At 50.6% G+C, this 13,648-nt stretch overlaps 1 protein-coding gene across 1 annotated transcript in view; it reads left to right on the top strand.

Moving 5' to 3' along the window:
- The window catches only part of LOC308484480 (uncharacterized protein), a 32,826-nt gene that overhangs the window by 16,788 nt on the left and 2,390 nt on the right, over positions 1 to 13,648 (top strand). The window contains exons 3-5 of the mRNA XM_081019471.1: positions 2,135 to 2,179; positions 4,360 to 6,224; positions 7,717 to 7,829. Of these exons, the coding sequence (XP_080875597.1) occupies positions 2,135 to 2,179; positions 4,360 to 4,656 (342 nt within the window). The 3' untranslated portion in view covers positions 4,657 to 6,224; positions 7,717 to 7,829. The remainder of the gene's footprint in view (positions 1 to 2,134; positions 2,180 to 4,359; positions 6,225 to 7,716; positions 7,830 to 13,648) is intronic.

Genomic DNA, 13,648 nt, shown 5'->3' with positions numbered 1-13,648 from the left:
GGGTCCCTTTACCTTTTTAACAACAACAACAACAACAATATTTATACCCCACCCATCTCGCTGGGTTTATTAACTTATTTACGTTTATTTGTATGTGGGCATGCAGACAATCATTATTATCCCATATTAAATTGCTGTGTTGGCGCTTTGCGATCAATAAGTGGATTTTGGGTTGCAGTATGGGTATTCGGTCTCTAAAAGGTTCTCCATCACTGTCCATTTACTCGTTTTCTACTTTGCCATGGCTTTCTCCCAGATCATCCTGGGAACTGTGTTTTTTTCTTAAAGGGTGCTGGGAGTTATAGTGCTGTGGGGGGCTGCCTCCTTATCAAACTACAGTTCCCGGGGTCTTTGGTGTGGGGAAGTCATGACTCACCACAGCTGCCCTTATCTCTCTCCTCAATCTTCACTGGTCTGTTTTTCTAAGGATTTCTGTAAAACTCCAGAGTTCCTCCAGAGTTTGCTAACACCACCCTCTTCTGCGCGGGTGGAGCTGTTTTGGCTATATAAGGACCGGTAGTCAGAGAACTGAGATCATGATTAGCATTGCGCTGATAGATATGATGTGATAAGCAAACATGGGAGTCGTGGCGCAGCCAACCCTGGATTCATTGTTTTGTTTGACGCTGATAGCCTCCCAACTTTCTTTGCTCATTTCCTAGGGGAGCTTAGGAGTCTCAGCCTGCCTTATATCAACAAATTGCATCTGACATGGGATGGGGAAGGAAATCAGATTCATTTTTCATTTTAACGAGAAACTACCTAACCTGCACTTTTTGAACTAATACGGCCACGGAAACGCAGCCTGCCTTCAAAATCCGCCCGAATTTTCCCTCGCAGTCCTCCAGCCAAACAGTATTTACAAAAATGTGTATATTAAGGAAAGGTGTACATAGAAATTAACAACAACAACCTGCCCTTTACCCTAAGGTCTGTGACAGATGGCCGTCCAATCTCTGTCCAGAGGGAGACAGGGAATGGGCTGGTGTGGGGGACTCCCTGGTCCTGAATGGGGTAACTGCCCCTGAAGGACCAGGTGTGCAGCCTGGGAGTCATTTTGGACTCACAGCTGTCCATGGAGGCACAGGTCAATTCTGTGTCCAGGGCAGCTGTTTACCAGCGCCATCTGGTACGCAGGATGAGACCCTACCTGCCTGCGGACTGTCTGGCCAGAGTGGTGCATGCTCTAGTTATCTCCTGCTTGGACTACTGCAATGTGCTCCATGTGGGGCTACCTTTGAAGGTGACCCGGAAACTACAACTAATCCAGAATGCGGCAGCTAGACTGGTGACTGGGAGTGGCCGCTGAGACCACATAACACCGGTCCTGAGAGATTTGCATTGGCTCCCAGTACGTTTCCAAGCACAATTCAAAGTGTTGGTGCTGACCTTGAAAGCCCTAAACGGCCTCAGTTCAGTAGACCTGAAGGAGCGTCTCCACCCCCATCGTTCTGCCTGGACACTGAGGTCCAGCACCGAGGGCCTTCTGGTGGTTCCCTTCCTGCGAGACACCAAGTTACAGGGAACCAGGCAGAGGGCCTTCTCAGTGGTGGTGCCCTCCCTGTGGAACGCCCTCCCATCTGATGTCAAGGAAATAAAGTACAGTACTATCTGACTTTTAGAAGACATCTGAAGGCAGGCCTGTTTAGGAAGCTTATAATATTTGATGAATTATTGTATTTCTTTCTTTTTTATTGGTTTTCACATATTACATTACAATACAGATGTACCAAAGCCAACACCATTTCCTCCCCATCCCCCCCATACATTTACATTTCTATTTCCTCAGTCCATCATATTATTCTTTTCTCCTTCGCCCAATTCCCTCCACCCCCACTTCCTCCACATTATACAATTCACAATAAACTTTGCATTCTACAACCTTCTCAAATCATCCATATATTCTTATTATCTTTCATTACTAATTTTCTTCCATCCAGTACTTCACATTTTAATGTAGGCATATTAGCGTGTCATTTTTTGAGCAATATTGTATTTCAGTATTTTGCTGGAAGCCACCCAGAGTGGCTGCATGTAAATAATAAATAATAATAATATGATTATTATGTCCAAAAACCTCCCAGGAAGGTTGGAGCCTCATTTCCTCTAACTGCCTGTTGATGTCTTCCTCCAGGGCAACTCCAGCAACGGGACCCTCTTCACCCCAGACAATATCACCGTGCGTATCTCCTGCAGACAGTGTGTATGGCGAGAGCAGGGTGGGGTGGGAGCCAGCAAAATCTTCTTGCTCGCAAACAGCCCGTGGTGCTTATCTGTGCTCGGGTGAAATGTGCCCCTCCAGCTATTCACGCTCTTCTTCGTTTAAGCATTTCCCCCAAACCAATGGCTTATAAACAATTAAAAGCAATTAAAAAGGCAGCTGTGTTTTGAGAAGGGCAGAATTTAAACTCAGCAGGTAAAACAAAACCACCCAGCAGGCATTAGAAAAAGACCCAGCCGTCCAAAGTTAGCGTGAAAGCGATCGTGCCCCAAACTCCTCTTTTAAGGACGGTGCCCATGTTGGGTAACACTGATGGCCCACCTGTCTCTGGGCCCTGTGTCCTCCTAAGAGTGGCCACCGAGATGCTGAGGGCAAACTAGGCAAAGCTGGTTGGCCCAGCCATCTCTATGTTGGGTTGAAAGAAATAAAAATGGGATAATTTCATCTTAGCTTATTGCATTAAATTGACATGATTTCTGCATTGTAAGGGGTTGGGGTACTTTCCAACTCTATAATTCCATGGTATACCTTGTTGAGAGAGAGAGAGAGAGAGAGAGAGAGGAGAACCAGCAACTCTCAAAGCAGTTGAGTGGAAGTATCAGTAAAGGTAAAGGAAGAAGGAAGAAGGAAGACGAAAAATTGGGATCCATCTTGGGCACACTGGATGAAGGCTGGCTGCACTGCTGTGGGGGACAAGGGCCTCTTGAAATTACCACGCTGTGAGATCTGGATTCCTTTCATGCATACTTAAAGTGTAAAAGTAAAGGGACCCTGACCAGTAGGTCCAGTCGTGGCCGACTCTGGGGTTGCGGCGCTCATCTCGCTTTATTGGCCGAAGGAGCCGGCGTACAACTTCCGGGTCATGTGGCCAGCAGACTAAGGACTAAGCCGCTTCTGGCGAACCAGAGCAGCGCACGGAAACGCCGTTTACCTTCCCGCCGGAGCGGTACCTATTTATCTACTTGCACTTTGGGGTGTGCTTTCAAACTGCTAGGTTGGCAGGAGCAGGGACCGAGCAACGGGAGCTCACCCCGTCGCGGGGATTCGAACCGCCGACCTTCTGATCTGCAAGTCCTAGGCTCTGTGGTTTTACCCACAGCGCCACCCGCATCCCTGGAAGTATTAGTTAAAGCAATTAAAATAACTACAGTGGTACCTTGGTTCCCGAACAGCTTAGTTGGCAAACAAATTGACTCCCAAACACTACAAACCTGGAAGTAAGTGTTCCGGTTTGTGAATGTTTTTTTTTTTTGAAGCCGAACATGCTCCGTTTTGGCCATCAGCATTTCCCCCGGGGCCAATCAGCCAATCAGGAGCCATGCCTTGGTCTCTGAACATTTCGGAAGTCAAACAGGCTTCCAGAACGGATTGAGTTTGAGAACCAAGGTACCATTGTATTTAAAACATTCAAAACGTGAAAACCAGCTGAAATATACTCGGAGTCGAGAGTGGATTTCATGCTCTTTATTCAACTCATAGTGATGAGGAGGAATGGAAGTTCCCCCAGAAGGTCTGCTTTATATACATTATTAACACAATGGGCCCCCCGTGATTGGCTAATTCCGGGATTCTCCTGTAGGCCAATCAGGTTGCGGATTCCCTTCCACCTGGAGCTGGATTGGGTGGCTCCTGTGGACCAACCAGACTGCTGCATTCTGGGTCCTATTGTTTTAGGACCAACCAGACTGCTGCATTCTGGGTCCTATTCAACTCAGTACATAACACCAGCCATCAGCCCCCAAACCACACGACAGCATTCTACGTATCTGGGTAGGCTTGTCTAAAGAGAAATACAGCTCCATTGGAAGAGCATTAATCTCAGCGCCATGGGTTTGAGCCCCACATGGGGCAAAAGATTCCTGCATTGCAGGGGGTTGGACTGGATGCCCCTCGTGGTCTCTTCCAACTTTACAATTCCATGAAACCTTTTAGCAAACGCCGAAAAGAATACAGCAAAGGTGTCCGCCTGGTGTCAAAAGGCAGGGACTTCCGAAGTGTAGGTGCCACAACACTAAAAGAGTAAGTTCTTGCAAACGCGGAACAGGAATTATCTGGTGCCTGTAATCTAATGCAAGCAAAGCCAATTTTAAAAAACCATGCTGCCTGGCATTTTCTGCTTCTTTCTTTTGTCCCAGTAGGTCTGCTATGCCGACAACCTGAGCTGCTTTTACCAGGAGCTTCAGGTGGTTCAGCGGGCGCAGGAAGGGCAGACCCAGCGCCTCCTCACCCGGCTCGCCACCCGCCTGAACCAGGTGCAGGTGAAGCTACGCCGAAGGAGCCAGAGTCAGAGCCGCTGCCCCACCTGCCGGCTCTGCCGCTACCACCCCGAACGGCCTGTGCTGGTTTTCCTGAACAGGCTGCTGGAGCTGTACCAGTGGAACTGCAGGAACGGGGTCAGCCTAGGGGGAAAGTACTGCCCATCCCCCGCTCCGTGAAGAGGAGCCTTGCCAGTTGAAGGAGGAGATGGTCAAGCTGGAAGGCGTGCAGAGGAGGGAGACCAAGATGATGGAGGGACTGGAGACCAAGCCTGATGAGGAATGGTTGAAGGTGCGGAGTATGTTTAGCCTGGAGAAGAGAGGACAGAGAGGTGAGGTGATATCCCTCTTCGAATACCTGAAGGGCTGCCCCATCGATGGAGGAGCAAGCTTGGTTCTTGCTGCTTCACAGGGTAGGACCAGAGTCAACAGATTCGAATCATGAGAAATGAGATTGTAATGAAACACAGGGAAGAACTTCCAGGCTGTATGAACTGTTCAACAGTGGAATGGGCTCCTTCGGGAGGTAATGGAGTCTCATCCCTTAGAGTTTTCTGAGCTGTGATGGCCTGGGACTTGGACTCGGAGCCAGAGGAGTCTCAGTCTGCACCGGATCCTTTGCCTCAGGCATCATCTGAACCAAATCTGGGGCCTGATCCTGAAGAGTCCCAGTCTGCACAGGTGCCCCTGCAGCAAATACCAGCTGGGCCGAGTCAGGGGCCTGAGCCTGCCCTGGCTCCAGATGCGGGGATGACCTCGTTGCCTCCAGCTGGGCCATCACTTACAGCTGCTCCGCTACCGGCTGGGTCAGGGAGGCTGAGACGGTCCCTGGGTCTAGTAACCCACCGACGTCTCCCAAGCTGCAGAGACTGAGGTCTGAAAGAAGGGAGACCTGAGTATTCGCAGGAGGAGTGCTCGCCTTCGGGCGAAACAGGGAGGTGAGTCGTCGGGGGATCAGGACCGGCCGTTACTCCGACAGAGATAAAAGGCTGTCGGACCCCGCCCCAGGTTGCGGGAGCAACATTGCTGTTTGCTAGAACCTGCCTGAGACCCTGTACCTGTCCTTGCCTGGTTTCCTGCCTTGGCCCTGTTGGACTGACTCCTCACGGAACCCTTGGATTCGGGACCGGACCTGGACCGCGTTACTCGGGTTACCCCTGAGCCCAGCACATAAGCAGCGGTTGGGTGACCATCTGTCAGGGATGCTTCAGCTGAAATTCCAGTTTTGCGGGGGGTTGCACTTGATGGTCCTTGAGTCCCTTCCAACACAACGATTTTATTCTACTCCCCCTTGACTTTGGCCATGGTTCTGGGATAGCACGTCCAGTCTGTGTTGGCGATTCATGGGTTCCTCTGTTGGAGGGATCTCTTGCATGATCGGTGCCCTCAGAGACCCTGGGCTACCCTGTTGCATTGGGGCATGAGACACAACTTCCATTGCGTTATGGAGAAGGTCCTGTGGATGACCGATACAGCAGTACCCGTGAGGTGGCAGCTGTCGCTGTCCTGGTGAGTGGATGTTGAGTGAACATTCTGGACCGGACACACCAGTAATGGTACAAGTTGCAAATTTCGGATGAAAATGCTCCTGGTGTTTTGGCAGCTGATCTCCGTTGTCTCTCCAAGTTGCAAGACCCAAAGCAGGGCTGGAAGAGAGAATGGTTAGCCTTCCACCTACACAAATGTAAGCAGAAGGACATGCATCTCTTCCTTGCCCCAGCAGACCCCGATCTTCCTGGCAACAGCTAGTAAGTATCCCATCCCTCACTTTATCTGCTGTTAATATAGGAACATGGGAAGCTCCCTTATACCAGGTCTAGTTGATACCAGGCTACTTGAAAGAGCCAGTGTGGCAAAGTGGTTAGAGAGCTGGACTAGGACCTGGGAGACCCGGGTTCAAATCCCCACCCAGCCATGAAGCTCAGCGGGTGGGGACCAGTTGCTGCTTCTCAGTCTCACCGATCTCAAAGAGTTGTTCTGGTGATTAAATGCGAACACTTTCCATGAACTCGTGGAAATCCAACGAAGCTGAATGTTGGAAGTTTCAGGAAAGATTAAAAAAAAACACTTAGAGAAGCAAAAACAGGGTGGGGACCAGTGTTTGTATCCAGGTGAAGTGAAGGACATGAGACAGGTGTTGGTAATGCAGGTGAGCTGTGCAGAAGCAAGCTGGCAAGCATGCACCAAGCAAGCTGCCGGCTAGCTCTGCAGAGGCTCCTTTTATTAGCAGAAATCAATAATTGGAAACAGTAGCGAAACCACCCTGAACTTAACGTGTTTCCATCTAAGCACATTTCCAGTGTTAGCAAATACACGTGTCAGCAGGTGTTTCCCTCAGATGTTCCCCCCGATACTTGATGACGTCTGCGTCCCCCGTCATGCTCCAGCCAAGCAATATGTCTAACAAACAAATTGTGAGAGGACAAAAGGTCAGGGGGGGAAGCCTGTTTTCTAGCCAAGGCGGCAAAAGGTCAGGGAAAGCAGGTGTAATGCTCCTTGACATACTGTCGCATGCATAGCTGTCAATTTACAGATTTGAAAATAAGGGACCAGCAGCCTCAAAAATAAGGGATCAGCAGCCAAAATAAGGGATTTTCTGGGCACAGGTATGTTCAACTTCTGAGCCCCTCCGAGCCAAAGGCAGAAAGCCCAGCCAGCAGCCAAACGAAGCCTCAAGTGGTAGTTCCCACAGCGCAGCAACCCGGCAAAGGGGATACAGCAAGGAAAACCACCGTCACCTCTCCGCTGGGAAGCGCTGAGCAAAGGCGAGTCCCCAGGCAACGCGGCCGATTTGATCGGCACAAGGCATGCAAGCTCCACCCCCAGTCGTTCTTAGACTCCTTATTGGGTGAGCAACGCAGCCAAGCAACACAGTTGGAGCCTCCCTCCTTTCTGGCCGGCAGGGAGGGAGGGAGGGAGAGGAGCTGCTTCCTTTGAAACCCAGGAAATTTAAGGGACATCATCAATAAGGGACAGCAGCGGGACACGGCGCTGGGATAAGGGAGTTTCCCGCCAAATAAGGGATGGTTGACAGCTATGGTTGCACGTCTGGTGAGGGGTTTGCCTTCGCAAAGCGGAGCATCACCTCAACATCCAGGTATGGTGAGATCAATGTCCTTGCTGCCCACTTAGGACTACTCGAGCAAGCATATCCTGTTACAGACCAGTCCCATAACCCAAGCCAGGGTTCCTTGTGAATTACCCATCTCATTGTTATTGTGGTGTCTTCATGAAAATTAGGTGTTCCTTTCCCCGGAGAATCTTGGAGGAGCTCTGACGATGTCAGCTTGAAGGGGTTTCATTTGTTGTAGCTGAGAAGGCAGGAGGGCTTGGCCTTCAAACCACAAGAATTGGTGAGTTTTCAAATGCCCACTGACTTAGGCATAGCCCTTGAGAGGGGGAGGAAAGGTGTGTCTGTTTAAACTCCCTCAAATTCTCATTGCTTCTATCTAAAACTCAGTTCTTCGCATTTTCACAGCAATTGATGATTTAAAAAAAATGAATTAAAGTCATCTTCAGTTATTCAGCATTTTAGGGTGACTTTCCCCCATAAACACATTTTTGTATACTGTTTTTGACTAAAGTGCACATTTTTGCAAGCAGTTCCCCCTAATATAATGTATTTTTGCATGTTGTTTTTCACAAACATGGTGTGTGTGTGTGTGTGTGTACATGTGTACATCTTGCAAAAGCTTAACATCCAAAAAATCAAAATGCTGCACCAACGAGCACAAAATAACCCCTCTGCAGCACCACAAATCCAACTCAGTGGTGTAACGTTGGAAAGTGTCAATCACTTCTCCTATCTTTCCACAAGGGCCAACGCTGATGCCGAAATCCAGCATTGCCTGAGCTCTGCGAGTGCAGCTTTCTCCCGATTGAAGTGCAGGGTGTCACTACCAACCTTAAAGTACAGTAAAGGGTAAAGGGACCCCTGGCCGTTAGGTCCAGTCATGGCCGACTTTGGGGTTGCGGCGCTCATCTCGCTTTATTGGCCGAGGGACCGGCGTACAGCTTCCGGGTCATGTGGCCAGCATGACTAAGGCGCTTCTGGAAAACCAGAGCAGCGCACGGAAATGCCGTTTACCTTCCCACCGGAGCGGTGCCTATTTATCTACTTGCACTTTGACGTGCTTTCGAACTGCTAGTTTGGCAGGAGCAGGGACCGAGCAACGGGAGCTCACCCCGTCGTGGGGATTCGAACTGCCAACCTTCTGATCGGCAAGGCCTAGGCTCTGTGGTTTAACCCACAGCACCACTGTATGCCAAACAAGAAAAAAGGCAGAGGACTGCCAGGACAATGGAGACCGCTTGTCCTGAGCGGCCCAATAGCTGTGAGGTGGCAGGAAGGGAGCATGGACAAAGCACCTTCTCCAAAAAGCCCAAAAGGAAAAGTTCGGATTCCGAAGGGTCCAGCAGTGTAGAAGGATGCTCTATGAGGCCTCAAAGCTTTGGGCCAGTCAGGATGAGTCCCTGTCATCCGCCATTTGCCTGCAATCAACCGGGATGTCCTCTGTTTCTTTCCAATCTTGTGGCTTTTCGGTCCTTCTTGGCTCAAGCCACAGTTTGGCCTCTCACATCCTTCTAGCTGATCCTTTGCTACTGACCAATTGGCTTTTTAAAACAAGCTCTTTTGCAGTGGCCGATCCAGCTTCCCAGACTTGAAAAGGCAGGAATATTAATTCCCATCAACAAACACTCTGGAGAGAGAGGAAGGAAGAATAACTCATGCTGTAGGCATCCGGTGCCATCCAATAAATTTTAAAAATGGTAGGGGATGTTTTCCCCGAAGTTGTTTGCATGAAAATGAGTGGAGGCAGAAATATTTTTATTACTTACAGTAATGAAGAACAGATTCACACTAAGCTCCAAGACCTGAGGGTGGGGTGGCTTTATTTACATCAGTTAAGCAGCCTTCTGTCAGTGATGCAAATGAAGGAGTTGGCCACCCAGCTCCTGACATCACTTGAGGACTTGCTGCTTGGGGGAAAACACAAATGCAAAGGGCAGGTTTCCAATAACGTAAGAGGCTGCTGGATCAGGCCACGGGCCACCTAGTCCAGCCTCCTGTTGTGAGTCGAGGACCCGCCACCCACATAAAAAGGTAAAGGTACCCCTGACCATCAGGTCCAGTCGTGACCGACTCTGGGGTTGTGGCGCTCATCTCGCTCAAGAGGCCAGGAGCTGGTGCTTGTCCGCAGACAGCTTCCGGGTCATGTGGCCAGCATGACTAAGCCACTTCTGGCGAACCAGCACAGCACACGGAAATGCCGTTTACCTTCCCACTGGAGCGGTACCTATTTATCTACTTGCACTTGAGGTGCTTTTGAACTGCTAGGTTGGCAGGAGCAGGGACCGAGCAACGGGAGCTCACCCCGTTGCGGGGATTAGAACCGCCGACCTTCCGATCAGCAAGTCCTAGGCTCAGTGGTTTAGCCCACAGCGCCACCCGCATAGGAGTATAATAAGACACATTATTTTAGGTTAATGGGCAAAATTAGGCCACAACATTTATTGGTTACAGCATGTGAGTAGTATTGGCTTAGGCATCGAATGAAACAGCAATACAGTGGTACCTCAGGATGCAAACGGGATCTGTTCCAGAGCCCCGTTCGCATCCTGAACAGAACGTAAGATGCGACAGCGCGTGCCCGGGTCGCGTTTCGCCGCTTCTGTGCATGCGCGTGACGTCATTTTGACCATCTGCGTGTGCACGAGCGGTGAAACACGAAAGTAACACGCTCCATTACTTCCAGGTCGCCGCAGAGCGCAACCCAAAAATACTTATCCTGAAGCTTATTTATCCCGAGGTATGACTGTACAAGGAATGCAGGTGGCGCTGTGGGTTAAACCACAGAGCCTAGGACTTGCCGATCAGAAGGTCGGCGGTTCGAATCCCCGCGACGGGGTGAGCTCCCGTTGCTCGGTCCCTGCTCCTGCCCACCTAGCAGTTCGAAAGCACGTCAGAGTGCAAGTAGATAAATAGGTACCGCTCCAGCGGGAAGGTAAACGGTGTTTCCGTGCGCTGCTCTGGTTCGCCAGAAGCGGCTTCGTCATGCTGGCCACAAGCTGTACGCCGGCTCCCTCAGCCAATAAAGCGAGATGAGCGCCGCAACCCCAGAGTCGGCCACGACTGGACCTAGTGGTCAGGGGCCCCTTTAACTTTACCTTTATGACTGTACAAGACTCCACTCCACTCCGCACAGCAGGGAGTCATACCAGGGTTAACAACCAATGGGAGGAGCTTGTTGATGCAAATACAACTGGACGCTCCCCCATGACGTCACCGGGGGTCTTGCCATGGCCCTAGCCACCAGCGGGGCATCGGACAGGATCCACGACTGCCGGATCATAGCTATCAATGTTTCCCTTTTTTAAAGGGAAATTCCTATTCCGAATAGGATTCCTTGCAAGAAAAGGGAAAAGTTGACAACTATGCGCCGGATTCCTTTAACCGAATACCCAAAAGAGGAGGGGTGTGGTGGGCCCGAGGGTTATCCGTGCGGCGAGGTCCGAGTCCAGTCCGCGGTCGAGGGTGCGGTATGGAGGCTGTCCGTCAAAGCTGAAGCGGGGTCCAAGGCGGGGAGTCGGGTGAGGTCAGGAACTCTGGCAGAAGAGCAGGACACGGTGCAGGCAGGAACTAGCAACCAACAATGTTGCTTCCGCAACCTGGGACTGGGGCTGGCTGGCTTTTATCTGCCCCAAGGCACAGGGCGGCCCCAATCCTCAGGTGACTTGCCTCTCCTGGCCTGGAGGCGAGCACTCCTCCTGCGGGAACTTAGTTCCCTCCACCTCTCTGCCCTGAGCCTCTGCAGCTCAGGAGAGGCTGGAGGGTTACCGGACCCAGAGGCAACCTCCTCTTCCCCTGACGGGGCTGAGAGTGGAGGACCTGAGGGCAATGGGTCCTCCATCGCCTCAGGAGCCAGAGCAGACTCAGCTGGTGGCTGCACCTGAGGATCCAGCACAGGTGAGGACCCTTCAGGCTCAGGCCCCAGCCCCGGCTCAGCTGGTTCTGGAGGCGGGGACCCCTGTGCAGGCTGGGATCCCTCAGGTTCAGCCTCCGAGTCCAAATCCCAGGCCATCACAAGGGGTAGATGATGGCCCATACCCAATCCTCCAACACAGCACACCTATTCCAATGCCTAACTGCCAACTCCAGAAAGTTGTGACAAATTGCTACAAGGCAGGCGAAAAAACCAAGAGGCTGGTGCCAATTTGCCAAATGGGGTATAAAAATCCTACCAGGTCCCTTGGGCAACCAAGGCAACCAACCGAAGTCCATAGCAAGGTCAATACGCAGAGGAAACTGACTGGGCACTCTCCAGTCGTGTGGTTTCCAGCAACTGATATTCAGAAGAATAGGGTGGTACCTCGCAAGACGAATGCCTCGCAAGACGAAAAACTTGCAAGACGAAAGAGTTTTTCGTTTTTTGAGTTGCTTCGCAAGACGAATTTCCCTATGGGCTTGCTTCGCAAGACAAAAACGTCTTGCAAGTTTGTTTCCTTTTTCTTAAAACCGTTAATACCCAGGGTGCATTGCTTGAAGAGGTGCAGTTGCGACTTGACTTCGAGGAGCAACTCATAGCACGTGGTGTGGTAGCCTTTTTTGAGGTTTTTGAGGTGTGGTAGCCTTTTTTGATTTTCAATGCATTCCTATGGGAAACCGTGCTTCGCAAGACGAAAAAACTCGCAGAACAAATTAATTTCGTCTTGCGAGGCACCACTGTAGTTGCCTCTGACAATCAGGCAGACCATAGCTTTCATGGCTAGTAGTCATCAGTAGCCCTTTGCCCCTCCATGAATTTGTCTAATCCTCTTTTAAAGCCTTCTTGGTTGGTGGCCAATCCAAGATGGGAGTGAGTTCCACAGTTTAACTCTGTCCTGTGTGAAGAGGAACTTTATTTTACCTGCCCTGAATCTTCCAACATATTCAGCTTCAGTTCTAGTGTTAGGAAGGAGAACTTTTCTTGATCCACTTTGCCAGGCGGTGTGGTGGTTGCTCACGAGTAACCAGGCAGGACTCCGACCTGTCTTTAGCAGGTTTTTATTTGTGCAAACTATTTACAGTGCAAGACCAGAAAGTTCATGTCCATCTCAATCACTTGCAGTTTCCGGGGGTGGCCCCTTCTGGTCCCCCCCCCCTCAGCATTGTTTAGACGTTTAGTGGTGTCCGCCTCTTCGTGACCCCCTGGACCAGAGCATACCAGGCCCTCCCATCTTCCACTGCCTCCCACAGTTTGGTCAAACTCGTGCTGGTAGCTCCGAGAACACTGTCCCACCATCTCGTCCTATGTTGTCCCCTTCTCCTTGTGCCCTCCATCTTTCCCAGCATCAGGGTCTTTTCCAGGGAGTCTTCTCTTCTCCTGAGGTGGCCAAAGTCTTGGAGCCTCAGCTTCAGGATCTGTCCTTCCAGGGAGCACTCAGGGCTGATTTCCTTCAGAATGGAGAGGTTTGATCATCTTGCAGTCCATGGGACTCTCAAGAGTCTCCTCCAGCACCATAATTCAAAAGCATCACATAAGAACTTAGACACCCCAAATCTCCGCCTTCCCTCCTTGTGTTTCACCCCTCTGCGTAAACAGGGTGAAGGAAACGGCGTGCCTGTTTCCTGGCCAGCTGGGCTAGGTGAGGCACTTGGACTCTCAGTAGCATCTTTGAGCCCTCCCCTCACTCGGCTTTCCCATTCCCCCTCTGCTCCACTGGAGGTGTGGCTTTCCCCATCGTTGAACGAGGAGCTGCTCCTCAGAAGCGTGGGCGCCTCTCTGTATTCCTATGCCTCCCTCCCCTGTTCCGATGGCAGCCCCCTGACACACTTTCTCCACGCCTAGCATAGTTGTATAAACCTCTATCATGTTGCCTCTTACTTGCCTTTTCTCTAAACTAAAAAGTCCCAGTGGCTCCACTGTGGGAACCTACTCTTTAAAGCTCAGTCAGAGCAAATGTGGATCTGCGGAACGTCCAAAAAAACATTTGCTGCAATTAAGATCGTGAAGACAGTTAAAGACAGTGAGTCGCAAACCCAAGGTAGTTATACAGAGATGTGGGGCTCAGAGAAGGGTCGTTCAGATTTGTAACACCAAAACTGGGACAGGCTGGTTTTAAGGCTAGCCCCCAAGATTCTACATTGGCGATCATTCGTAGTTGAATAATAATAATAATAATAATAATAATA

Source organism: Podarcis pityusensis (genome assembly GCF_964106645.2).
Source record: "Podarcis pityusensis genome assembly, chromosome: 8".
Classification (NCBI taxonomy): domain Eukaryota; kingdom Metazoa; phylum Chordata; class Lepidosauria; order Squamata; family Lacertidae; genus Podarcis; species Podarcis pityusensis.
The sequence above is the reverse complement of the archived record's forward strand: the minus strand, read 5'-3'. Positions and strand labels throughout refer to the sequence as shown.